This window comes from Ascaphus truei, chromosome 2 (genome assembly GCF_040206685.1).
Source record: "Ascaphus truei isolate aAscTru1 chromosome 2, aAscTru1.hap1, whole genome shotgun sequence".
In the NCBI taxonomy this organism is placed as follows: Eukaryota; Metazoa; Chordata; class Amphibia; order Anura; family Ascaphidae; genus Ascaphus; species Ascaphus truei.
In genome coordinates this window covers 436097067-436124699 of record NC_134484.1, presented here as the reverse complement: position 1 = coordinate 436124699, position 27633 = coordinate 436097067, and the positions used below count along the sequence as shown (strand labels likewise).

At 46.7% G+C, this 27633-nt stretch overlaps 1 protein-coding gene across 2 annotated transcripts; it reads right to left on the bottom strand.

Moving 5' to 3' along the window:
* Positions 1 to 7536: 7536 nt before the first annotated feature.
* LOC142487831 (isopentenyl-diphosphate Delta-isomerase 1-like) lies at positions 7537 to 16527 on the bottom strand. 2 transcript variants are annotated; one of them, XM_075587791.1, is made up of 6 exons: positions 16125 to 16527; positions 14955 to 15085; positions 13356 to 13516; positions 12654 to 12746; positions 9804 to 9943; positions 7537 to 8702 (listed from the first exon to the last, which is right to left on the bottom strand). In XM_075587791.1, the coding sequence occupies exons 3-6, from the start codon at positions 13495 to 13497 to the stop codon at positions 8385 to 8387; spliced, it is 693 nt and encodes a 230-aa protein (XP_075443906.1). In that variant the 5' UTR covers positions 13498 to 13516; positions 14955 to 15085; positions 16125 to 16527; the 3' UTR covers positions 7537 to 8384. The 2 variants fall into 2 exon arrangements, with proteins under 2 accessions (XP_075443906.1, XP_075443905.1); XM_075587790.1 differs by having other exon boundaries at positions 14955 to 16527.
* Positions 16528 to 27633: the final 11106 nt, after the last annotated feature.

The window sequence follows — 27633 nt, the reverse complement described above, 5'->3', positions numbered from 1 at the left end:
GAAATGACATGCAAATGAGCACTCAGTGCCACCTTTTGTCTCAAGCTCGTATTACACAAGCCAATCCTCAAGCCACTGCATGCTGTTTTAAACACAGCTTTTAAACAGAGGCTGGGATGAGATGCAAAGCCATTAGACCTACTCACATACATGTTTCAACCTTGATGGGTATCATCAGTGTGAGGCTGGTCTTAATGGCTTGCAGGTTTGAGACTAGACTAGGTAATCACCACTGTCATTAAGGTTATGGTGGGTAAAAAAAGTGACAAAAACCCTCCACAGTAAAGCATAAAGCAACTGTAAATATTACTGTATGTTCATTTGCATGTCTTAGACAGGTCTGCAACCCTGTCTTTCCCCATTGTCACCCAGCATACAGCGCTTCCACTGCATCAAGGGATTCTGGGAAATGACATGCAAATGAGCACTCAGTGCCACCTTTTGTCTCAAGCTCGTATTACACAAGCCAATCCTCAAGCCACTGCATGCTGTTTTAAACACAGCTTTTAAACAGAGGCTGGGATGAGATGCAAAGCCATTAGACCTACTCACATACATGTTTCAACCTTGATGGGTATCATCAGTGTGAGGCTGGTCTTAATGGCTTGCAGGTTTGAGACTAGACTAGGTAATCACCACTGTCATTAAGGTTATGGTGGGTAAAAAAAGTGACAAAAACCCTCCACAGTAAAGCATAAAGCAACTGTAAATATTACTGTATGTTCATTTGCATGTCTTAGACAGGTCTGCAACCCTGTCTTTCCCCATTGTCACCCAGCATACAGCGCTTCCACTGCAGCAAGGGATTCTGGGAAATGACATGCAAATGAGCACTCAGTGCCACCTTTTGTCTCAAGCTCGTATTACACAAGCCAATCCTCAAGCCACTGCATGCTGTTTTAAACACAGCTTTTAAACAGAGGCTGGGATGTGATGCAAAGCCATTAGACCTACTCACATACATGTTTCAACCTTGATGGGTATCATCAGTGTGAGGCTGGTCTTAATGGCTTGCAGGTTTGAGACTAGACTAGGTAATCACAACTGTCATTAAGGTTATGGTGGGTATTACAGTTGCTTTATGCTTTACTGTGGAGGGTTTTTGTCACTTTTTTTACCCACCATAACCTTAATGACAGTGGTGATTACCTAGTCTAGTCTCAAACCTGCAAGCCATTAAGACCAGCCTCACACTGATGATACCCATCAAGGTTGAAACATGTATGTGAGTAGGTCTAATGGCTTTGCATCTCATCCCAGCCTCTGTTTAAAAGCTGTGTTTAAAACAGCATGCAGTGGCTTGAGGATTGGCTTGTGTAATACGAGCTTGAGACAAAAGGTGGCACTGAGTGCTCATTTGCATGTCATTTCCCAGAATCCCTTGCTGCAGTGGAAGCGCTGTATGCTGGGTGACAATGGGGAAAGACAGGGTTGCAGACCTGTCTAAGACATGCAAATGAACATACAGTAATATTTACAGTTGCTTTATGCTTTACTGTGGAGGGTTTTTGTCACTTTTTTTACCCACCATAACCTTAATGACAGTGGTATATATATATATATATATATATATATATATATATATATATATATATATATATATATATATATATATATATGTATATATATATATATATATATGTATATATATGTATATATATATGTATATATATATATATATATATGTATATATATATATATATACACAGCTTATATATATAGTTCACAAATGTGGTTAAAAATGAAATAAGGGAAAATATTAAAAACAAAGTATACCTTTATTTGTTACAAATAAATCGTTAATGAAATATTGGGTCTCACTTAAATATGAAAAACATTAGGGAAGGCAAATAATGGGTAGGTGATACTGGATTTTGCTTTGGTATTCACCTAAAAATCATACTAAAAATAGTTGCTTATAAGATCCTGAAATGTTTAATGAAATGTATACGGTTTACATTTTTACATTTCCCACTCTGGGAAATGTGCTGCTACCAGTGTGTTCTGTGGCTGCTGTATCATACCTGGTTGGTAAACAGGAGGCATGAGATCTCTGCAATAGTATGGGGAGGACATTAGGACAGGCTCACGGTGGTTCCTCAGTGGTCAGCGCCTCCAGTCCAAGAGGATCATAAGGCTTCAGGATGCACCTCATGAACACATTTTCTGTTATCACTAGCCATAGGCCTCGGTCATTTCTCTAGCAGAAGACCTCTCTGCAGTATATGCTCACTCTGGCATCTCTTCCAGAAGACCCTCACTCTCTGATGGCTATCCCAGACTCTATGCTCACACACTCTACTCTAAAGGGAAGAACACCCCCTGCTTCCCTGGGGAGTGGCTTGTAAGCCGGCCTATTCTTGTCATAGACCCCCATCCTTAGGCTGAGTTCAGACAGGCTGCTACACTACCACGCGTCCGCGCCTCTCTGCTTGGCGATGTGTGCTCATCCCCAGCAGACAGAATGACGCGATTGGAGGCGGGACTTTAAAAAAAAAAAAACCTGTGTGTTTGTGTGATTGGCTGATGAAGTACACGTGACGCGGCTGCCACTTGAAATCACAACTTCAGTTGTCTTCTTCAAGTGCAGCGGCAACAACGCTGTACTTCGCCACCGGGGGTCGTTGTCAGTTTGAAAACTCCCACCCACCAAAGCGAAAGAGTGGCGAACGTGCGCACGCATGTAAGCGCACGCACATCACATCGTAGCCTGTCTGAACTCAGCCTTACAATGAGAGCTACTCATTAACTTTATTGCTCATACCTTCTGAACAATATAACATTACATACTGAACGTTGGAACAGACCCCAAAGGAATCATGCCCACACTGCCCACACTTTATGGGGACTTAAAGTGGAACCAAGGCCAGGGAATGTTAGTCAAAGGAGACTTGGCTACACATGTATTAGTACATGTATAAGTCTTGTCTTTTATTCTAAGCCCCCAATCCTTCCCCAATCAAATACCTAAAGTTTTTTTTTTTATATTTTACCTTTGACATGTAGCATTATTTAAAGGCTACAAACAAGAACCCAAACTATGAGAAAATGTGTAATAACTTCTGAGGACTGAAACAAAGGGGTGTAGTTCTTAGCTGCAAAATTGGGGAAAAGCCAGTTCAACCCCTCCCCCACCCGTTTATATTGGTAAATGAATCCACTACACTGTACCCACTGTCCCAGGGGGGATGGTAGATTACTTAAAGTATGCGGGATTGAGTCTGTTCCTTGTCATGTAAGAGGTGGCAATCGTATCAAAAGGCTAGACCAAAGGGAGGCCTTTTGGATATTTACGTTAAAAACCCACGTCCCGTTCGGTCTTAACACAGACTGGGACCGTGGCAATTTTCTCTGATTTTACTTCCATTTCATTTTGGTCATTGATAAATTCCCTCTAATTAAATTAAGGAATATTAACATATTTAAATGAAAATTCTCCTTTTTTTATCAAATATGTTCATTTTTATATAAAATATCCTTTTTCTGTAGTTTTTGGTTATATATTCTCTTTTTTTCTTTTTGATCATTACATTTCTGTGACATCTACATATACTTCTTGTTTGTTTAAATCACAAAGACGTGGTCAAATTACAAAGAAATGTCTTAAAATCAAAATACATCTGATTTAAAAGAAGTTAGTGTGTCCGGTTTGCTCAATGCATATTTTGAATTAATATATTTATATTTCTGTTTTTCCCCTTTGTCTACCCCGGTTCTCTGACCTTACATCGGTACATTTTCAGTCATTTATACTCTATTATATGGATGAAAGTCCTTTGGTTGTTTTTTATGATTATTATGCTGCAAATTTGCTCTTTTGAGTTCTGGGGATAGAAAGGAGTAAAACTTCTTAAACTTATTTTTATTCACATATTTTCTCTTTTTTTCTATGTGTGTGTTGTTTTTGTGCAAATGTGCTATTCTCTAATGATTTGTTTCTTTATTGATAATGTTTTTGTTTGGAAGTTATATATATATTATTTTTTTTTCCAATCATTAGATTAATGGTACTTTTTAATTTTTTATCTATAAAATTTGTTATTGTTGTCCATTTTTGATAAAGTTTGTTGATAAAGTTTTTTCTTTTAAACTTATGTTTGCACTGGGTGAGGAAGCCATATTACAGACGTCACAGACGATTAGGTAACAAAATGCTCATGTCGGCTGTAATAAAGTTATATTTGTTGATATGTCATGAGCCAATCGGATGGCTTCACCTAGAGTTCCATATCCCTCTAATGGATGAAGGGGTTTGTTTGTCTCTAATAAAGTTTTTTGAATATGACGCGATCCACTTATCCAATAGGGATCCGTCTAATGGGAGATGCCATCCGATTGGTTAGCCCGTCTGTGACGTCATTCGGTAGAGCGTTCGGTGCTACGGTATAAATATTGGCTCCCTAATGGAGTAAGGTTACACCTTGAGAAAGGGCATAGAGCCCGAAACGCGTTGGTGGACCACTGCTGTGGCTAGGGGGGACATCTAGTCCAAACTTTTTTATGCATTAAAACATTTTTTTGCTGTTGCAACCGTGAGCCTCCTCCTGGTCTTTTGGCAGTGCACTGCCGTTCCTCTACTTGTTCCTGCTGCATCATCTGGTGGACTGCACGCCATTCATGCTATTGCTGTGTGAAACTCCTGGAAACAAAAAGTGAGTTTTTTCTGTGGGTTGCCATACCCTGTTATTCTCACTATATGGGACTTTGTCTGTACTAATTATCAGTGGTGCCAGTGGCATTAAGTACTAGTCCCCTAACACTATTAGGGCAACTTTACTGTATATATACAGTATATTGGGAGTTTTTCTATTGCAGACGTTATAAATATAAGGACTTGTTCTTCTGATGCACTGGCGTCCTATACGTAATAACTTCTGAGGACTGAAACAAAGGGGTGTAGTTCTTAGCTGCAGAATTGGGGAAAAGCCAGTTCAACCCCTCCCCCACCCATTTATATTGGTAAATGAATCCAACTGAATGCAAGGGGACATTTTCCTGCGATACATCTGGTACGATTTTTGCCCTAGTTTTGCAACTGGGAGATTTTATTATCAGTGGACTACAAAGGAAGAAAGAGTTCACCCCAGGCTCACAGTGGCAGAGGATTAGGCCTCCTGTGAGCAAAACAGGTAATCAGCATGCGTTGTTCCCTAGTCATAGGGAAAGGGGGCTACATATATTTACATTAACAAACACACAAATAGTGCCGCAGTCAAATCATCTGCTCCGATCTGCAATTTAAGGGTCAAAACCCCCAGACTTCAGGGATTAAAAATATCCTCTGGTGGTGCTAAAGGACTGATGAATATAAAGACAAAAGAAGGAAAGAAGTCCTATATTTATATATTTACATTACCTTAATTAAAAGTGATTTTCATTGTGAAACATTACACTTGGCTGTCTGAACAACTGCACAGAAATTAGCAGGCACATACAGTCTAAGGTAGAAAGGAATGTATCCGGCGCCACAGCAATCCGTCAAACCTGGATTCCACTACGGTGATACAAAAGGCTTTATTGAGAAGTTACACACACTAAAATCAACAGGCTACACCACAACCTCCTCCTCTACGCGTTTCACGCTATAGCAGCGAAATAGAAGTATATAAAGTATTTCTCCCACAGCACTTTGGCTACTGTGAGCGCTTTCTGTTCGGTTGAACCTTTCAGGCAGGGCGTCTCCTTCAGGGTGGTATGGAGTTGTGCGGGACTTATCTATGTTGAGCAAGTTTAGAAGTTCCTTTATCAACTTGCTCTCGAAGTCTCAACCCATAATGGATAAAGTATTTTGTCCCCTTAGTGGGGAACACTTGGGCGTATAGGTTGTATTGCTCGGTCACGACCAGGACGTTCCCGATACCCTTTGAGTCTGCCTCAATGCAGAGAAAGTCCATGCAAACAAGGTCCATGGGACCAGAGCTCTTTAGGTGGCCCATTGGGGCTGCGTGTGTAAGCAGTGTTTTCCGCTGTATGCACCGCAGGCACTTCCGACAGCAGCGCTCTACTGATTCCCGCATTTTGGGCCAGAATAACCTGTCTCTCACTAGGCTGAAGGTTTTGTCCATTGCAGGTGTCAATGATCGTTGTGCAGAGATCGTAGGATGGGGTACTGCAAACTTCTGGGCAGGACGTTTTGCTTCCTATCGGGATGGTTATGATAGGGGACAATTCAGTAGAGAAGGCCATGATCCATGTGGAACTTGTCCCATTCTCCCATGATGACAGCGACCGTGTCTGTAGGAGCACACTTCACTAAGAACGGGTTGTTTTGCTGGATGGCCTGGCGTATGGCTCTAGCCACCGGGTCTCGCATATGTTGTATCACCAACTCTTTCCATCTCATGATGGTATCTTGTGTGATGGACCTGCCTTCTGGATGGCAGTGTGCGGCGGGGAGTGCCTTGGGCTTACATCCCAGCGAATCGGCTACCATGAGCTCGGAGAAAGCTACTCTATCCTCCATGATAGTCACTGTGGCGCACATGGTCCGAATCCCAAGGCCTGGAATCTCTTGCCACTGGCCATCGTCTGGCATTGTACTCAGTCCAGGCCTTCCGGATAGAGCATTGGCTCCGATATTCAATGGCCCCAGATTGTATTTCAGGGTAAATTGATAATTGGATAGGGCCACCAACCACCTGTGACCGGTAGCGTCCAATTTGGCGGAGGTCAGGATGTAGGCAAACGGATTGTTGTCGTTCCGTACTTCGAATGAGACCCCATACAGGTAGTCGTGTAGTTTATCGACTACTGCCCACTTGAGTGCTAGAAACTCCATTTTTTGGACCGGATAGTTTTGTTCAATCAGCATCAAACTGCGACTTACATACACCACTGGGCGAAGGCCAGCAGGGTATTTTTGATGTAACACGGCTCCCAGACAGTTGAAGCTGGCATCCACATGCAGGATGTATGGCTGCTCCGGATCGGCATAGGCCAAGACGGGGGCTTCCATTAGGCTTTTCTTGAGCCCAGTGAACGCCTTCTCGTAGGCAGACATCCACGTGTCCCCAAAGGGTGTTCGTGGGTATGCGGCCTTCTGCCGAGGTTCGTCGGGGTAGATCTTCAACAGGTTATTGAGGACCTTGGCCTTACTGGAGTACCGCTCTACGAATCTGCGGTAGTTTCCGCAAAACCCCAGAAAGGATCGCAGCTCCATCACGTTGTCTGGTCTGAGCCAGCTCACTACTATCTCGGATAATAGTTGAAGTTAGGAACATTAATTTTATTCAGCCGAATGAAAATAGAACATTTAAACTAGAATACTTTTGCCAATCAAATGTAGCAGAGAATCACGGTGAAATTATCAACCTAAAGTGTAATAGTGCACTTATTAAAGCATTCTGAGGTCTGCTACTGAATGACAGGCTTATAAACCTTGCTGAAATAAGCACTTCATTGCAGAGGTAACTTCTGACTATTAATATTTATCCCACAATGAACCCTCTATCTTTTAACTGTAAATCAAACTTGAAACTTCCTTGTTTGAATGGTCTTGCAAGTAGTTTTCAAAGACAAACACACCACGCAATTAAATTCATTGGATTTTTTTTCCATTTTAATTATTTTAATCACTTCTGTTTCAGTCAGACATTAAACGCCTCATGTGATACTATGTATTTTGCAAGCACTTCAGTGATTTGAAGACATCCTACAACACAAAATATTCCCAGTTATTTAAGAGAAAGAACATTCCCCTCTGTTAATGCTAGAAAGTGAATGTTCTTGACTCCATAAATTAATTATTCAATGTAGCAAATACAAATGAGCCATTGTGGGATAGTATTTCCACCTGGGTAGGTTGTTCATTTTATCTGGATTTGTCCTCAAATGAGTGCAATTAGAAACACCAACTACAAGCTGTGCAGTAATACCCCAACCTGTGTACAGAGAGCACGCTAATGTTAAAAGTGTTGGTGCTGCATTTCAGAGATTCGCCAGAAGTTTCGTCAAAGAGAAACAGTCTTGGCATTACAAATGTTGCAACCGCTAAGGGAATATAACAAGAGAAGCTGCACACCACAAAAAATAAATCAAAATACTTGCAAAGACCTGTGCTCCTGGTTGAGGGATATCTGCCTAGAAAATCCAGTATTGAGAAAAGTAGAATGATCCAGGGCAACTTCGGATTTCTGTAGAAAAATTTATTCAGCACAAAAAACATGTTTCATCCCTCCTAGGGGACTGGCCAGTCACTTGATAAAGACCCCTGGGAGGGATGAAACGTTGTGTTTTTTGTGCTGAATACATTTTTCTACAGAAATCCGAAGTTGCTCTGGATCATTCTACTTTCCGCAACCGCTAAGGGGACATCACACTTCATGCTCAATGTAAACAAGTCCTTTTCTCTTCACACAGCAACATCTTTGCTCCTTGACGTCATCTCACATCCGGTGTATTTTACCATGATCCTCAAACGGTTTCAAATTCTGCAGATTATCCCACCACTTAAAGAGGAAAGTGTCTGCGATGTGCTGGAACCATGGGGTCATCTTAATTTCACCACGATTCGCCTTTTCCAACAACTGCTTGAGCTCTTCTTTTGACACGTAGCGGTGGCTTTTGATCTCATTAGGGTTGGGATCGAGTGTAACATTCTTCTGCACAAATAGAATGTAATCAATTTCATGTTCTCCCCAGATTTCATCCGATTGGGCTTTATAATGGATTCGGGTCAGATAGTGAAGTTCATCTGGAGTCACCTATAAAGAAGAAGATTTTGTTGCTTTTGTAAATAAATGATGATGCACTCATTACAATCAACCAGGACCTGGATAACCATATGTACACGAGAAGAATTGATTCTATAGGATGCAGCAAAAATATACTATTAAACTAAATACAACCTATTCATATATTATTACACTAAATACATTTTTACAATAAGGACATTTTAGGATAAAAAAGTTTAGATATCTTTTGTACGATGGTACTACCACTATAAAAACACATTCTTAAAGAAAAACAACAACTATTATAGAAGAGATATTGCTTTTGCTGGTGGCAAATATAGCGACTCAAACATAACCAAGGGGACTAATGGTATAATGATTCCAAAGTTGCTTTAACTTTCCTAGAAAAACCTGTGTATGAGATATTTGTAACAGAGCACCCACAATTTGTTATTCACATCAACACTCCTAAAAACAAAGCTAGTGGTGCATTTTATAATAACAAACACAATGGGGAAAGGTGGTTGGAAGGCCTTTTATGCAAGGACACATCTTTATCCAAAGTAACAAGAGGTCTGGTAACAAGACAGAGGGCAGGGGGTTTATACTCGGGTTGAGGGATAGCAGCAGGCAGAGTTCTCAGATTAAGTGTTAACCACTTCGATGCTGTAAAACCTGGAGCCCCAGTCAGTCTTTGGGGGTTAAGCTGAACCCCCTCCCCACCCCCGTCCAAACTGGATTATGATGTTGATTGCTCTATGTGACATGGTTTAAATAATTGTATTTTTGATCTTGCTCATGCTTGGATAGGCCTGGATTCAAGCAAAACATCCTGCTAGAAGCTGATTTTCTGTTCCAGTTCCAACCATGGAACCAGCCTGACTACATTTGGCTGCTACTTAAATTAGCAATGAGCTATGTAAGTTAGGTCAGCGCCAAATCAACCATCTTTAAAAATAAAAAAAATTCTAAAGCAGTCTTATCTTTCAAATAAAATAACTTCAAAAGCAACATAATTACATTAACTTTAGTGCCACAGAGACCTGCAATTGGTTGATGCCTCATTTGGCTCCAAAACAGGTTCCATGTACTCCACAAGCAAAGCAGCTGCATTCTATGTATTAGCTTTACCTGCTTCATCGGAATCCCCAGTTCTTCTTTCAAACGCCTTTGCGCTGCTTGTCTCACCCTGATGGCATTCTGTACCTCAGTTTCCTCAGTTTCTTGGGGGGTATGCAACGGGTGACTGCAACAAGTGTTTGTAAAGCAACCTAAGAAACACAAAATAAATACACAAGTTTTTAAATAGATGCACCACAAAAACCAGAACAATTGTTTTGTAAAATAATTTTTAATTACATTGGCTCATGTTGGAGGAGGGGTATAGTCAATCCAAAGGTAAAAGTAGGAAGGCTTATTATACTTGTCTCTGAAGTGTAAGAATATTATTTGAAGTCCCAGTGTCAGTTTGTGAATTCAGATAAACCACTCAGGATACATTTGTAATTGAAAGTTTGATTTTTAAAATCTTAAATCAATCAGTATAATATATGCATTAAGAAATATTAACGTGTGTTGAGGAACAGTACGAATATAAAGTAAGTATTTGCAGATCAACAGGGTCAACTTGTACAGTATTAAACCAAGGAGACAGGGTTGCAGACCTGTGAGATGCAAATGCACCACAAGTGGTATTTTTATTTACTGTATTAAGTAGAAATAGCTGTGTTAGTCCACTTGCAATAGTGCAGAGTAATGAGTACTTCAGTATTAGGTGATATCAATTGTTTGTCCAAATAAAAAAGTTGTTATAAGACAGGCCTGCACAACTTGTAAAGTGAGAAGGGCCGAACTGCTCCAAAGAAAACTCATTTTGGCCGCACGGGTAAAATCATTATCATCATCATCATCATCATATTTCCCCCAGCACCCCTCATCATATCTTCTCTCCCCCCCTCCCACAGATCATCATATCACCCCCACCTTTCCCCCACCCAACCCACTGACACTGACCAGCTCAGACACTGACCTGCACAGGCACAGACACTGACCTGCACAGGCACAGACACTGACCTGCACAGGCACAGACACTGACCTGCACAGGCACAGAAACTGACCTGCACAGGCACAGAAACTGACCTGCACAGGCACAGACACTGACCTGCACAGGCACAGACACTGACCTGCACAGGCACAGACACTGACCTGCACAGGCACAGACACTGACCTGCACAGGCACAGACACTGACCTGCACAGGCACAGACACTGACCTGCACAGACACTGACCTGCACAGGCACAGACACTGACCTGCACAGGCACAGACACTGACCTGCACAGGCACAGACACTGACCTGCACAGACACTGACCTGCACAGACACTGACCTGCACAGGCAGACACTGACCTGCACAGGCAGACACTGACCTGCACAGGCAGACACTGACCTGCACAGGCACAGACACTGACCTGCACAGGCACAGACACTGACCTGCACAGGCACAGACACTGACCTGCACAGGCACAGACACTGACCTGCACAGACACTGACCTGCACAGGCACAGACACTGACCTGCACAGACACTGACCTGCACAGACACAGACACAGACACTGACCTGCACAGACACTGACCTGCACAGACACAGACACTGACCTGCACAGACACAGACACTGACCTGCACAGACACAGACACTGACCTGCACAGACACAGACACTGACCTGCACAGACACTGACCTGCACAGACACAGACACTGACCTGCACAGACACAGACACTGACCTGCACAGACACAGACACTGACCTGCACAGACACAGACACTGACCTGCACAGACACAGACACTGACCTGCACAGACACAGACACTGACCTGCACAGACACAGACACTGACCTGCACAGACACAGACACAGACCTGCACAGACACTGACCTGCACAGACACTGACCTGCACAGACACTGACCTGCACAGACACTGACCTGCACAGACACTGCCACTAGCTCTGAGGAGCAGCTGCAGGGGGGGGATCGGTGTCCTACCTTTCACTGTGGAGCATGGCTGGAGGGGGGGGAAGCCATCTTGGGCCCTGGCAGCAGGCACCTCACTTCCTGCTCTCACTAACAGGCTCCGCTATCACTAACCCCGCCTCCACCCTCTGCAGTCAGACCGCCTCAGCTCTGTCCCTTCTCTCCTCTCTGATTGCAGGGGATCGCATCAAACTGCTGCCGATCCTTCCCTAATAGGCAGGGGGGGGTGGGGGGTGGTCCATCACAATGCTAGCGCTCGGCAGAGTGGGCTCAGGAGGGGGTGGGGAGCGTGTCAAAATGCTGGTGCTCCTTCCCTCCTGTGTCTGCAGAGCGGGCTGGGGGGGGGGGGGGGGGAGGAGGGCATCGCGGGCCGCTTAGGGAGTCCAGGAGGGCCGCATGCGGCCTGCATGTTGTGCAGGCCTGTTATAAGACAAGCTTTCGAGAGTTCTCCCCTCTTCCTCAGGTCGGCAATACTGATTTACAGAGATTCCATGAGCTCAACACAGATGTAAAAAAAAAAAAACAAGAGCGCCATCTTAAGGCAGATTATGCAGAGAAGGAATAAATATACAGGGTAATAAATGGATGAAAGTTAGTGAGACACAGGACCATACATCTACCAGCAGTGGATAAAACAAAAAAATGACTTATTTCGCTAAGGAGTTTAGCGCAGGAGATGAGTTCAGCTTCATTCATACAAATCGGACTAAAATCCACTCCAGCAATAGGGGGGAATACATATTTACAGCACAATAAATAACAGCCCTAGAGTTTGTTTTAAGTAAGCAGAATCGCTCAACAATAACCATGGGTTAGCTACTTTGTGGACTGCTGTTAAAACCATGTTCATCCTGTTGGGTTCACAGTAACACACCTTTAGTCTCACATAATTTGCAATGTTCACCTTTAATTGCAGCTGCCCGTTTATTCACTGTACAATTTAGTCTTCAATACTGACCTGGAAACGTGATTTTAGCATCTGATCGTTGCTGCAGTAGCAGTTTATTTTCTGTGTTAAAGAGGAACACGCTGAACGCTCGGTGCAATAAGCCTGGAACAAGAAGTACCCGGTGACATAACAAAACGCGACTAGATCATTCAAGTTGCAACAAGCAAACAATTCTTAGGTTATGATTAGCCCTCTCATCAATAACATTTGCACTTCTTTATATTGACACTATCAAGTGCTGAAAAGTATCGATGTTATGATGAAGACGACTCTCCTGCAAAGCTCCATGCCCTTGGTTTCTGATGAACAATTCATCAAATGGTAATTGCTCATAAATCATTTAGCTTGAACATACTAAACTAAATTTTAATACTCCACGCTAACCTTTTCAGTGCCCTATTGATGTACCAGATATGTTACAGGGGAAATAATTGTTTTGCAGGGGCTGATCGGGCCAGTCTCTTCTGTCTCTGTCAGCAGGGGGAGGCGGAGAAGAGGAGAGGGGTTGTCCATGGCCCTCTGGTGCAGCCAGATCTCCAACACTGAAGAGGTTAAATGTGATTGTTCCATTGCTAATTCCAACTCCACATAGGCCGCTAAGCAGACATACATCTCTAAAAATTATATTGTAACTGTGAATCGCTTTGAGTCCCATTGGGAGAAAGCAGTATATCAAATAAAGTTATTAAAATAAAATTGCATCTCTTGTACCTTTATCAATATTTTCATTCAGGTGGCAGTTTTTCCTGGTGTCTGCTCCGATCTTCTGATCATTGTCATCAATGACAATGCACATCTGAGACAGCCGCAGGACTTGCTGCTCGTCCAACGAATCTGTATTTATCTCGGGCATCGTTGGGATATTTTTCTGGCTACAGCAAACAGACTTGGTAATTAATTTACATTGCCAACATATTTATAAACAGTATGTGTACAGACAGTCCCAATGTCATTGTAGAAATTTGCATTTAAAAGGTGAATAGGGCAAAAATTGCATAGTCGCAAAAAGCTGTTGTCTTGCTTGAGCCGGCTCAGTCATTCCCAGAGCTGCCCTCTGACTTCTGGAAATTGGCATCGCTGACCTGTTGAATTTTTACAAGAGCAATTGGGAGAAAAGACCCCTTGTGATGCTAACCAGACATGTCCATGTTTTAGATCAGGGGTGAGCAAACTTTTTATGCCGAGCCCCCCTTTTTTATCCATGAAATTTCTCGGGCCCATCCTGCCTGATGTAATCAAAATCCGATGACGTCAGCGCACATGAGCTGGTTCAGCCAATGTGGCGTACCAGCTTTGTGACGCGTCCGCCACGTGTCTACAATCTCCTGCAGCCAAGTTCACAAATCGCTTGGGCTGCAGGCGTGCGCGCAGCCAGTATACTAGTATTGGATCACTGTTTATTTTATTGTTTGCTGGCCTCTGGTAATATGTTTTTTTCTGGTGCACAAAGGCACTCCATTTGAGGGGGCATTCATCCACCTCTTTGCTACATCCCTTCCCTCTCCCCTTTTTTCCCCTCCCCTTTTCCTTCTCCCATTTGCTTTCCCCAGTGTCACACACGCCTAGTTTTATGTATTATTTATTCCCCTCTTACGCATTTCGTGCGGGTGACCGCACTTTATCTTTGATAGCCACCAGTCCGGTCTCCATCTTTCCTCTTGCGGCAGTTGCACCGCCGTTCTAACCTGCTTCTCTCTGTTGAATTTTTAGGCAGCAAAATTGCCTTCTAACCCCTTGCAAGAGGTGCCGGCGATGCATTGCTCTGCATCCATTATAGGTCTCTCCAAGACACGAGGTTAATTAAAAAGTACTGAGATTTATCAATGATACACCACTGAAATCAGAGACTAATGCTAAAAATTGGGGATACTACAAATAAGTGAAAATTGGCATGTCTGCCAATGTGACGTTCTTCCACACAGGCTTCTGTTACCATCTAGTCACAAAGGCTTTTGCTTCCACAGGGACCGGCAACTCTGTACGAGTTCTATTAAATCACACCAGACCCGTGGTACCTATTTAGTACGTACTGTACCTGTTTCTGTCCTCTACCTATTGAGGAGGCGTGGCTGAGTGAGTAAAGGGGAGTAACTGAGTTTGAAGCAGAGGAACCTGGTTCAGATCCTTGTGACCTTGGGTAAATTGTAAACTCATCTGGGCAGGGACTGTGTCTGTAATTCCTATGTGCTGCACACTGTACTGTAATTTCTATGTGCTGCATGCTGCACACTGTACTGTAATTGTGAAGCACTCCGAGTCCCACTGAGAGAAAAGCGCTATATGCCATAAAGTTATTACATTCAGCCGTACCTTGTGTACCCACTTCTGTCAGTAGTTGAGGCTCAGCAGCTTCATATAATTTAATTAAAGCAGCTGGGAGATTGATGACTTGCCTGATGAGCAGCTGGTTAGGTGGTTGATTAAACACTTCTGCGTGTGATCTATATACAAATAAATATAGATTGCATTAGTGGTATGATCTTTCTACAACATATTGGGTGGCACACATGGTCAGCATTTAGTCAAACACAACCCAAACCATGAAAAAATACTTGTGCACTGTATCATACCGAGTTCTCACAGCCTGAGCTTGTCTCAACAAAACCGCACCTACCTCCTAACGTACCATGTGAAGTTATGTGCAGTGCATGGACGCTGCTGTCGGCAGGCACGCAACTCGCTTCAGTGTATATAGAATGACCGCTTCTTAGTTCTTTTAGAATAAAGATATCCAGAAGATATACCACCTTGTTTCCCTCTGAAGCAGAACCATATACTGCTCCCCCTGTTTGATCCCTGGATTCATATATTCTAAACTTACTGTACACATTTTAAATTGCACACAGAGCTACCATGAACTGTGTTAAAATGCGTACCCACTTTGCTTTTCTTTACATGCACTAACAATGGATGTTTATTGTTTATAATTTATAGGTTGAACTTGACGGACGTATGTCTTTTTTTCAACCTCATCTACTATGTAACTATGTGTATAATAAAAGGCGTATTAGTAGCTCTGAATTATTTCTCAGAATTATCATTAATGTCATTTACGTGTCCCAATATAGCAAGGAAAAGAGAAATTAGGGGAGCGCAAAAATGCAAATGAACAGAAATAAATTGCCAATGGTGGATTGGCTAATGAGATAACTAAACCACCACATGCACTAAGTAATGCACAAGGGTTGGGAAAAAACGCAGTCAATGCACTTACTTGGTGATGTTTAGTCAGGATTTGGATGGTTGTAATAAAAAATGCTACTTAAACGGCCATGTGTAAGTAAAAGGTCATTGGAAGTTTCTTTGCGCTGTCCCTCTGGCTATTGGAGCCTCCGTCTCCAGCTGGATGCTTCCACAGCAGGTGAAGGCTGTGAATTTACCCCGTCACAGGATAATCTCCCAGAATCAAGCAGGGTGCATGGAGAGTGTATTAGAATAAAACATAAGATATCTATTTACATAGCACAAGTACACACTCACATGTCAAAGAATCCTCGGCGACTACGGCAAAGTCCGTGCCCGCTACGGCATGAGAAGGTCCCAGCTCCTACGTCTGCAGCCCTGGAAAGCAGCTGGAACGCAGTCAGAATGGACAACTACGGAGGCCTCCGAGGATGAAAACAGTCCCACAGATGAGAGCAAAGCGTTTCGCTGAATACTCAGCTTCCTCAGGCTCGATGAATCTGTGTGACGTCCCTCTGTTGGTTTAAATACCCTCCTGGTGAGGTCAGATGGACTCCAAAGCTGCATCCAATCTGATGTTACTTTTTTGGCTGATAGTCTCCACGCTAATATCGGGCTAAAGCTATCTAATTACGTAAAGTGTGGATGTGTTACCTTGAGGCTAAAATGCCTCATTCCACTTTCATTTTAATACATAATTAAAATTAAATTGAAAACATAATTAAAAATTGCTGAAAAAACGCCTGACAACAATAAACAATGAAACAATTAAAAATTAAATGAAATTCAGCCACTGGTGTCTTGGAAAAAATCTAGTGTAAGGATCCGTCATTTGCGCCCTCCCCGGCGAGCTCCCTACCTGCCTAGACCTGCGACTGGGCCTCCTGCTTCTTCTGCCTCCAGCGCGGACCCGCAAATGCGAGCGTTCCTTCTAGGACCGCACGCGGCGCTAAATGCTGGTCCCGCCTCCAAACTTCTCTCGCGCAGTGACGTCATAGCCGCGTATCGCACACCCGCTATGTGCGGTACCCACACACACAGAAGCTTCCTCGCTTTTCTGTCTAAAGGGATACACCTGTTCTGTCTCCCTCAGCCAACCACAGCCAGGCATACTCCTGAGTATGCTTCCAGTTCATTGGACTGTTCTGCCTTATATGCTCAGCCTGCCCTCTGGCACATTGGATGAGCATAACCTTGTGTATGAGCGCTGTGTTCACTGCAGTCCTGCCCCCTGTCTGAGCCTTGCCTGTCTTGTCCTGTGTTGCCTGACCTTGCTTGTTTTTGAACTCCGAACTTCTCCGCTCCTGACCCGGCTTACCAACGAAGATCCGTACCTCTCCGCTTCTGACTGCGGCTTACCCACGGCGATCCACACCTCTCCAATACCAACCTTGGCTAAAGTACCTGCAACGATCCGTACCTCTCCAATCCAGACCTCGGCAAGTATCACTGACCATCCTGACCTCTCCTACCCCAACCCGGCTACCTCGACCTATCTACACTCCAGACACGCCCTTGCGGCTGCGGATTGGCGTTTATCAAATCCCACCTCGGCCTCGCGGTCACGCCTTGTTTGTGGTGAGAGCATTGTTACATCTAGTAAAGGTTGACAGAATGGGGAGAGGAGCTCCCATATGTGTGCTCCAAAAGACTTTGGTGGACATGGTGATAATGATGGTTGGAAACAAATGATGATATGGGACAGAATATGATAATGAAAATCTTCCAAATTGATGTGACCACGGTGTGGGTATGGTAGAAACCAATATCCCTAGCTGGAATCAGGATCAATTGGGCATATAACTACGGATGGTAAAGTGTCCTCATGCAGGTATATGGCGTGAGTTATGGCCTCTCTGTGTCTGGAAACAAACACTAATGGTTATGCAAGCTCTGTGCCAGTCCTTTGATAAACTTTAATGGCACATAAAAAAGGGGAAGAGAAACACTCTAACGCGTTTCGCACCCACTGCGGTGCTTTGCCAAAGACTATAAACTCTGACAATCCAAGGAGCCTTACATAGCCAGTCACCACCTGATTAGCCACTGTCTGTTGCTGGGAAAAATCAAAATCCAATAGAAAACTGGTGAGTGTAGGAGAATTTGATACTCCATTCTATTGCGCAGCAGTAGAACAGGTGTTAATACTAAAATTCTGAAATGTAAGTGTAGCCCCCTGTAAACTGCACGGGCTACTTATCCTTCTACTATTGGTGTAAGCCCTGGTTAGGGCAGGCGCCAGTAGTGACCATGGGTTTTTCCCCCTCACCAAGCCCCGTCTCTGTGGTAGAGGCAGGCCCCTGAGCTCTGTGCAGGCTGGACAGAGGGGAGGTCCTGCTGACATCATAGGGGGCAAGGCTGTGTCTATTTAGTGGGCTGTCCGGTGTGTGTGAGTCTGTGCAGTCTTGGATGTGAGTCTTGTGTGTGAGTCGTGGACATCAGTTCTGCATGAAGTGGAGTCTTGGCTGTCAGTTCTGAGAGAGTTGGAGTCTCTGGAGAGCAGTGTGTCTGCTGCCCCAGAGAAAGGAGAGATGACCCTGTGACAGCTGCGCAGGTAGCTGGTCAGTCTGGGAGCATCCGATGGGAGCTGAGGAGTGTGCGTGGTCTGAAGTGCTGTAGGACCGAGAGGAGATAAGGACAGACCTATATAGAGGTGGACCAATGCCCTCGCCCTGCTCAGGGGGTGAGGGGAAGGAGATATAGCCTCACCCACAGGGCCTACCCTGGTGGAGGTGGAGGCCGGGGTATTGAGGCCCCATCCAGACCATCCTGTCTGGAGACAATACTGAAGGGAAAGAGAGGAGGAATACCAATACATTTGGAAGCCTGCTGCACAGGTCTTGCTGCTGTATCTGAACTACTGCTACTGTGTGCTGCTGCTGGGATAAGAGACAATAAAGAGACATTGCTGTTTTACATCAGACTGTGTGTTGTTCAGGAGCATTCACCCTGGGACCAGGGTTACTTCTCTATAAGGGTCCTACCCCACATTCTGGGAAGTTATAGAGGATGGAGGCGCTGCACCGTTGCTAAAGAGAAGATGGAGGCATATACCCCAGAAGCCTGGTCCTGTATCCCCGACATCACCGCGGGAGACTCAGGCCCTCCTGTTACCGGCAGGTATGCACCACCAACATACATGTAGCCAGCCCTCATTAAACCCTAGATATGGTATCTGTGTCTGGGGGGGGGGGGAACATGGGTTACATTTGGAGGCGAGCTGCTGAGATCCCAAACAGGACAGGCTTTCAGTGAAGCAGAACGGGAGGAGTGAAGTGCACTTTCCGTGCAAGTGCTGGAGAGAGTAGGGCATGTCATACCAGGGGTAGTCAGGGGAACGTGGACTCCCGCACAGTACGCCCTGGGTGCCCTAAGAGGGTGTTGTAAGATGGGTGCAAAGCTATAGCTGTTCTAGTCCCTTGAGGCAGGTAGTGTGAGGCAACTGGGGGGGTTAGCCTGTTAACTTGTCCAGGGACCATGGCCCAGGGCCCGCACTATGAGTGGCCAAAAGTAGGGATGCCCGTACTTAGGGAGATGCCCGGTACACTAGCTAGCACCCACATAAAACGCACCACAGAGTACTTGCAGGAACAGTCACCGAGTACAGTGCATAGAGAAGGAGTTCTGCCTAGCCTGGGGTATGCCACATCATACTAGGGGGCAACAGTAAGAGAAAGCATGCAGAGAGCATGCAGAGAGTGTTCAGTGAGCAAGTGGAGGTCAGTCAGTGTCTAGGAAGGTGTTACACCGTAGACACTGAGAATAGTGCACATTTACATTTGGTGGGCTCATCAAAGATGGCGGCCGTCACTACATGTGCTTTGCGGAGCAAGGAAGAATCCAAAATGGTGACAAACGCGCCATCCACGGCCCAGCACTTAGCAGCCGAACTAAAATGGCGATTCCCGCCAATCCTTGAGCGCGCACGTGAATCGTGCAAAGAGACTGTGAGAGAAATGTGGAGGGAGATGTGCAGGGGTTTGGCGCCAAACCCAGATCCCCTGCAAGAGGAGCGGAGCGGCGCGAAAGCCCACCCACCTGTGCTGTGACTGGCCGACAGACCAGGCCACATCACACTGAAAGAAGGAGTGCCCCGCCTCTTGTTTCCACCAGAGGGAGGGGGCACAAGGAGAGCCAATCAGGAGAGCCTTCCGCAGCGAAGGGAGGGACATGAAGTGAGAGCGAGGAGCTTCACTTCTGTCTGGCATTCACAGAGAGCGGAGCTGAGCAACTGAACTGTTCCACCCCTGAGCGAAATATGGCCGAACTAAGCACCACGATTTACCAGCTACCAGGAGGCTTACTGGTAGTGGAGGTTGAGGGCCACGAATACCTCCGGTGCCTGTGCGTCCATTGCGGGATACCCGGAGCGGTCCCAAGCACTAAGGCACGATGCCCTCAATGCGGCACGTACTACCTGTGGCCTAACGAGCCATGGCCACTGATCGAGACCCCGCGGGGTGCCCCTCCGGGAACACTAACGAAGGTGGCGGAGACGAAAGACATGGCTGCCCTAATTCCCCGCTTCACCCATGCGGTAACAACCAAGGCCCAGCCAGCTACAGAGCCGAGAGAACCGTCGACGGAGGAGAGCGCGACCGCAGTGGAGGTACCGGAGTGTTACGCTGTGCTCACCACGGACAAGGAGGGACCCCGAAACTGAGGTGAGATGGGTAACAACTGCACCCACAGCTACGGGGACACGCCTGGAAAGTGGAAAATAGGCATCTGGAACCGTCTGGGAGTATAAGATAAAATAAGATACTCGCCAGACGAGAAGGGAGGTTCCTGAAGATAGCTGGTACCGAGAGCCTGGGGTCCAGAGCCGGGGGGTAGGTCGGAGTCCGCAAGCCGAGGTAAAGGGACGGAGAGTTGAGGAGGTCAGGATACAAGCCAAGGGTCGAAGTCCAGAGCGGGTCCACAGACAAGCCGGTTCGGTACACAAGGGATCCCTAGGGAAGACAAAGAGACAAGAACTGAGGCAGGCACGACCGTGGGTAACACAGGTCACACAAAGCTATGCTCAGCCAAAGAATGAATGGCTGAGCAAGATTAAATAGGAGGAAGAGCCAATACGAAGAGAGGGGGAGTAACGAGGGAGCGGCCCCAGGGAAGATAGGGATTGGTGGGGAGAAAATTGCCACAGCTGCGCTAGATGTGAAGCTTGTGAGCGGTGCATGCGCATCAGGCGCGTGCGCCGCACGGGAGAGATGCGCGCGGCCTGAGCTGGGGGTGGGAACTCCTCCTGAGGGAGGACGTAAAGGTCCTCGGCCGTGCGCGCGCACGCGCGCGTTCAGTAGCCGCCGCGGGAAGCGGAGGGGAAGGAAGATCCCGTCCGCGGCGGCGAGGAAGCAGAGCCAGAGCGGAGGTAAGTGAAGTCGCGGGAGGAACCCCCTTAGGGAGAGGTGTTCCCCCAGACCTTACAGTACCCCCCCCTTGAGGAGCGGCGTCAGGACGACTCCAATATGGCTTTTGGGGAAATTTAGAGTGAAAGAGTCTCAGCAGTCTGGGAGCATGTATTTGATGGTAGGGTACCCAAGATCTTTCCTCTGGACCAAAGCCCTTCCAGTGAACCAGGTATTGCACCGAACCCCTCGTCCTCCTGGAATCCAGAATAGACAATCTCAAACTCCTCCTGCCACTGAACTATGACTGGCTTAGGGTCAATCGGTGTCCTATGGAACCGCGGACTCTGGAACACAGGTTTCAGCAGTGACACGTGGAACACGGAGGGTATCTTCATGGATGGAGGAAGTTCCAGACGATATGCCACAGGATTGATCTGTTCCACTACTGAGAATGGGCCCAAGTACCTGGGAGCCAGCTTGTGGCTCGGAGTCTTCAGTCTAATGTTCTTGGAGGAGAGCCAGACCTTATCCCCTGGCTTGAAGACTGGTGCCTGACGGCGGTGAAGATCTGCCTGTGCCTTTTGTCTGTTGGTTGCCTTTCTCAAAGCCTCTTGGATCTTTTTCCAGGATTCCTGAAGATCCTTGATTCGGTCATCTGCCGCTGGAACCCCAGAAGGAACTGAGGTGATGGGCAGCTGACCTGGGTGAAAACCATAATTAATGAAAAAAGGGGATTTCAGCGTGGTGCTGTTCTTTAAAGAATTATGGGAGAACTCTGCCCACGGAAGTAAATCTACCCAATTGTCTTGGCTGTCCGCGATGAAATATCGGAGGTATTGCTCCAGAGTCTGGTTCGTTCTCTCGGTTTGCCCATTAGTTTGGGGATGATACCCGGAAGAAAAGTGGAGGGTGATATCCATCCTGCGAGCGAAGGCCCGCCAAAATTTTGAGACGAATTGTGTACCTCGATCGGATACGATGGAAAGAGGAACTCCGTGAAGGCGGAATATTTCCTTAACAAAAACGTCTGCCAGGGTGGCGGAATTGGGTAGGCCTTTGAGAGGGACGAAATGGGCCTGTTTGGAAAAACGATCCACAACAACCAAAATGGTGTTCATCCCTTTAGAGGTTGGAAGTTCCACCACAAAGTCCATGGAGAGATGACTCCATGGCGTTCTGGTATAGGGAGGGGTTGTAGAAGGCCGTACGGCTTTTTACGAATGGTCTTAACCTGGGCGCAGATTGGACAGGTCTTTTCATACTCCAAAATGTCCTGCAACATGGTTGGCCACCAAAAGGTACGACCAATGAGGTCAGAAGTTCTGCTAATGCCTGGATGACCAGCTGACGTAGAAGAATGACCCCACTCAAAAATCTTCTTACGGAAGCGCGGAGCTGCATACAGACGGCCGACCGGCACCTTAAGGCCCCTCAGGAGATTAGATTGTGGTGCCATGACCTGATCCAGGATATCAAAAGAGTTGGCCGAAATAATGTATTTGGAGGGTAAGATTGTTTTGGAGATAACTTCGGAATTGTCCTCAAACAGGAATTGACGTGAAAGTGCGTCTGCCTTTTGATTCTTTGAACCAGGAATGTAAGATATGAGATAATTAAATCTCGGAAAAAAAAGAGACCATCGATCCTGACGTGCCCCAAGGCGACGTGCACTCTCAATGTAAAGTAAGTTTTTATGATCAGTAAAGATCGAAATGGGGGTCTCTGTTCCCTCCAGAAGATGTCTCCATTCCTGAAAGGCGAGTTTAATCGCGAGAAAGCTCTCTATTTCCGACGTCATAGTTCCGTTCTGCCAAAGAATTAAAAAAAAAAAAGAACCCACAGGGATGAAGTTTGGCCTGTGGGGACTGTCTCTGAGAGAGAATGGCGCCAGCACCGACATTGGATGCGTCTACCTCTAGGGTAAAGGGAAGCCCGGGGTTAGGGTGACGCAAAATAGGAGCAGAAGCTAAAGACTTTTTGAGGGAGTCGAAAGCTTGGAGAGCTGCAGGGGACCAGACTGCTGTGTTAGCTCCCTTTTTGGTAAGGGCAGTAATGGGGGCCACGGTAGAAGAAAAATTATTGATGAATTTACGATAGTAATTAGCAAATCCCAAGAATCGCTTTATGGCTTTCAGGGAGGTGAGTTGTGGCCATTCTAAGACAGCCTTGAGTTTGACTGGGTCCATAGAGAAGCCAGTGCTAGAAATGATATATCCAAGAAAGGGAAAGGAAGAAAGATGAAAAGAACATTTCTCTAGCTTAGTGTAGAGATTGTTCTCCCGAAGGCGGGACAGGACTAATTTGGTGTGCTGAATGTGGTCAGAGAGGGATTTGGAAAAAATAAGGATATCATCAAGGTATACGATAACGAAGCTGTCGAGGAGATCACGGAAGATCTCGTTGACGAACTCCTGGAAGACCGCCGGGGCATTGCACAGGCCGAAAGGCATGACCAGGTATTCATAATGCCCATCCCGGGTGTTAAAGGCAGTCTTCCACTCGTCGCCCTGACGGATGCGGACAAGGTTATAGGCTCCGCAGAGATCAAGTTTGGAAAAAATTGTTGCCCCCTGTAGACGATCGAAGAGTTCGGAAATGAGTGGCAGGGGGTAACGGTTCTTGATCGTAATTTTGTTAAGACCTCTGTAGTCAATACAGGGGCGCAAGGAACCATCCTTTTTCTTAACAAAAAAAAATCCAGCTCCAGCTGGAGATGAAGAATTGCGGATGAAACCCTTCCTCAAATTATCCTGGATATACTCGGTCATGGCCTTGGTCTCGGGTATGGATAGGGGGTAAGAACGGCTCTTGGGTAAGGTAGCACCAGGAAGGAGATCAATAGGACAGTCAAAGTCTCTATGGGGAGGTAACACCTCAGAACGTACCTTATCAAAAACGTCCGCCAGGTCCCAGTAGACCGTTGGAAGGGAAGTTTTATAGTCTGTGGGTAATTCCACTCCGGCTAACATACGTTTGGGGGGAAGACAGGTCTTAAGGCACCGGGGGCCCCATCGTATGGGTTCTTTATTAACCCAATCTAATTGTGGGTTATGAAGTTGCAACCAGGGGAGTCCCAGAATCACATCTACTGATGGAGTGTGGATCACGTCCAAGATAATCTTCTCTTGGTGACAGTCCTCCGTGGAGAGGGATAGAGTACAAGTCTCCAGGGAAATAAAAGCTGGTTGGATTGGACGCCCGTCTATGGCCTCCAGACCAACTGGAACAGCCTTAGATCGGAAGGGAATCCCATTCCTATAGGCAAAACTCTGATCAATGTTTCCCTGAGACCCAGAATCTATAAATGCGGAGGCGGGGATCAGGGAGTTATTCCAGGCCAGAGAGATAGGCAGCATTATTAGAGTGGGAAGTACTTTAGAAGAAGAAAGACGAGAAGAGATTACACCCAACGAGATCCTCTCATACCTTATTGGGTCTTGGCATTTCCCGGATGCAGAGGACAGCTTACCAGCAGATGACCGGGGTGACCGCAGTAATGGCACAGTCCACCTTCTCGTCACCCTGTCTCTCAGACGCGGATAGCCGATGACTTCCGAGCTGCATGGGTTTGGGACCGTAATGGACGAGACTGCGGCTGGTAGACCGAGAGGAGGTGGTATGAGGAAGAGCGCGTTCAAGTCTTCTCTCTCGTAACCGCTGGTCCACGCGGATGCAGACCGTATTGAGATCCTCCAATCTGGTGGGCCTCTCCATAGTGGCCAGCTGGTCTTTGCTGGCATCCGAAGGAGACCCTGCCAAAAAGCTGCGGAGAGTGAGTCATCGTTCCAGGAGGTCTCCGCCGCGATCGTCCGGAAGTCCAGAGCATACTCGGCAACAGGACGAGTACCCTGGGAAATATGGAAGAGAGAAGAATCTGCCGTAATTTGGCGACCAGGCGTATCAAATACTTGCCTGAATTCTCGAAGAAAGCGAGAATAGTCACGTGTCATGGCAGGCTCCCGCTCCCAGATGGGGGATGCCCAGGCTAGGGCCTTTCCGTTCAAGAGAGACATAATATAGGCCACCCTTGAACGTGCAGTGGGAAAGCGCGAAGGAGATAATTCAAATTGCATCTCGCACTTATTAAGAAACCCTCTGCACTCGTGGGGATCCCCTGCATAGCGGTTGGGAGCTGGGAGACGAGGATCCACAGCTACAGGAAGACCCGGGGAGGGAAACGCCGCAGCTGCCATGGAAGAGGAGCCTGGGGAATGGTGCAATGACGAGAGTCTAGAGAGCTCCTGCGTCATGGAGGCAAGCTGCGCCTCTAGCTGGAGAAGTCGCTGCATAGGGCTTGGTTGCTCAACCTCTTCGGGGTCCATGTCCGTGGGGCTGAGCATAATGTTACGCTGTGCTCACCACGGACAAGGAGGGACCCCGAGGAAGAAACCGAGAAGGTGAAATGCGTAGAGTGACGTCGTTGCATCAATCGGAACCCCTGGAAGCGGATGTCGTCACTTTCGGTCTTCGGTGAGACGCATCCGTGACACGCACGCCAGCACAGAGGGATAGTAGAGACACCACTCATCCGGTTGCAAAGATCCACTGCGTGAGATCTAAATGCTTTTTTAAATCTTACACCATGTGAGTTTATTGGATTTTATTTACTTTTATAAAATATCCTGTACAGTCTGCACTATGTCCGGTTCTATTTTATACTAAGGTCCATTGGAGTGATTTACCTGGTTGGTGACGGTTCGCAATCTTGATTGCATTGTTTGCAGCACACTACCCAAAGATACCTTTACGTGTCCATATCCATCTCACGTTTGTGAGTATTCTGCATATAGACCTGGTAATACATCACCCACGCCATTATTATTACAATACTGCACCATCAGAATATGTTTTTGTTTTCACATGTTTGCTTCTCCTGATGATCCACACCTTCCCACTTGTCACGAGGATTGAGAGAGCAGTCCTACATATGTGTTTGGATGAGTATCACTATTTTTTACTAAGTTGTATTTTACACTTCACTGTTGGTTAACTCACCACACTTTGATATACAGAGTGCCACGTTTGATAAGGTTTTCTTTCACATACGACCGTGGGTAACACAGGTCACACAAAGCTATGCTCAGCCAAAGAATGAATGGCTGAGCAAGGTATAAATAGGAGGAAGGACCAATAGGGAGAGGGGGAGTAACGACGGAGCGGCCCCAAGGAAGATAGGGATTGGTGGGGAGAAAATTGCCACAGCTGCGCTAGATGTGAAGCTTGTGAGCGGTGCACGTGCATCAGGCGCGTGCGCCGCGCGGGAGAGATGCGCGCGGCCTGAGCTGGGGGCGGCAACTCCTCCTGAGGGAGGACGTAAAGGTCCTCGGCCGTGCGCGCGCATGCGCGCATTCAGTAGCCGCCGCGGGAAGCGAAGGGGAAGGAAGATCCCATCCGCGGCGGCGAGGAAGCAGAGCCGGAGTGGAGGTAAGTGAAGTCGCGGGAGAAACCCCCTTAGGGAGAGGTGTTCCCCCGGACCTTACACGAGCCAGCCCGTTTCGTACCACTACCCACTGGCGGTACCGCTCAAGAACCCGTGACTCCCTTGCGGAGGAGCCGATCGTAATATCGTCGGAGGAGGAAGTTGGCGTCCCATCGGTGGCGATGCGCCTACCGGTGAACCACCCCAGCTGTAACAAAGATGGCGGTTCACTTACCGGAGAGGAGGAGCAGACGAGTCCGGGCACCTGCAGGAACCTGCAGAGGACGAGAAGGAGAGGCTTGCGGCCTACTTACCCGTCCACGGACCGGATGATCCACCACCGCCCCTTCCGGTCTTCGACGCACTTCCGGTGCGTGACCACGGAGCGGATGGAGATTCCGTGGGCACCGGCGATGACGTCACTTCCGGGTCCGACTGGAAGAAAGGCCCGGGAGCGCTGTTCTCCCCATGGAGAGCAGCCATGACAGCTGCAATGGCCACACTGAAAAGCCAAGGCCCATCCAGAGGAGCACGAAGCACGTCGGAGAGAGCAACCAAGAAAGCGCCCACTGGTCACGGTATTACCCGCTTGCTGGACACTGACTTGAACATTGCCCCAGCCCCAACCCCTAGCTCCATCGCCCCGGCCACTGCCCCTGCCCCGTCACGAGTGTTGTCACCGGGACCTAGCGGGGATAAATTGAGCAAGTACCCCAAATATTCCAGAGATGTGCGGGACTGGGAATTGAGCGATGAGGGGTCTGATGGGGAAATACCATATGCCAATGTGATACGTGTGCCTAACCCTGTGCCTTTTTCTCCTGCAGCTAGAGGGAGGGCCTGAGGGTCCCATACTACAGCAGAGGCTGGGCCTGTAAGTGAAGTGGTTCACAAGATGAACCCTACAGTGTACATCAATGCCAAAGGGAGGAGAGATTGCTCGCACTCTACAGAGGCGGGGACGTCCGGTATCTCATCCCAAGCAAAGTCCCAGGTAGAGACCACTAGCCCCTTATTAGAGTACGAGCACCGTGGCAAG

What these genes read in the sequence shown, in the direction of transcription:
- LOC142487831 (XM_075587790.1), bottom strand. Translation starts at nt 13,497, where the DNA reads ATGCCCGAGATAAATACAGATTCGTTGGACGAGCAGCAAGTCCTGCGG. An exon ending in GAATGAAAATATTGATAAAG is followed by an intron (nt 12,747 to 13,355) that starts GTACAAGAGATG and finishes TTCTTGTTCCAG; the next exon opens with GCTTATTGCACCGAGCGTTC. An exon ending in TGCTAAAATCACGTTTCCAG is followed by an intron (nt 9,944 to 12,653) that starts GTCAGTATTGAA and finishes TGTGTTTCTTAG; the next exon opens with GTTGCTTTACAAACACTTGT.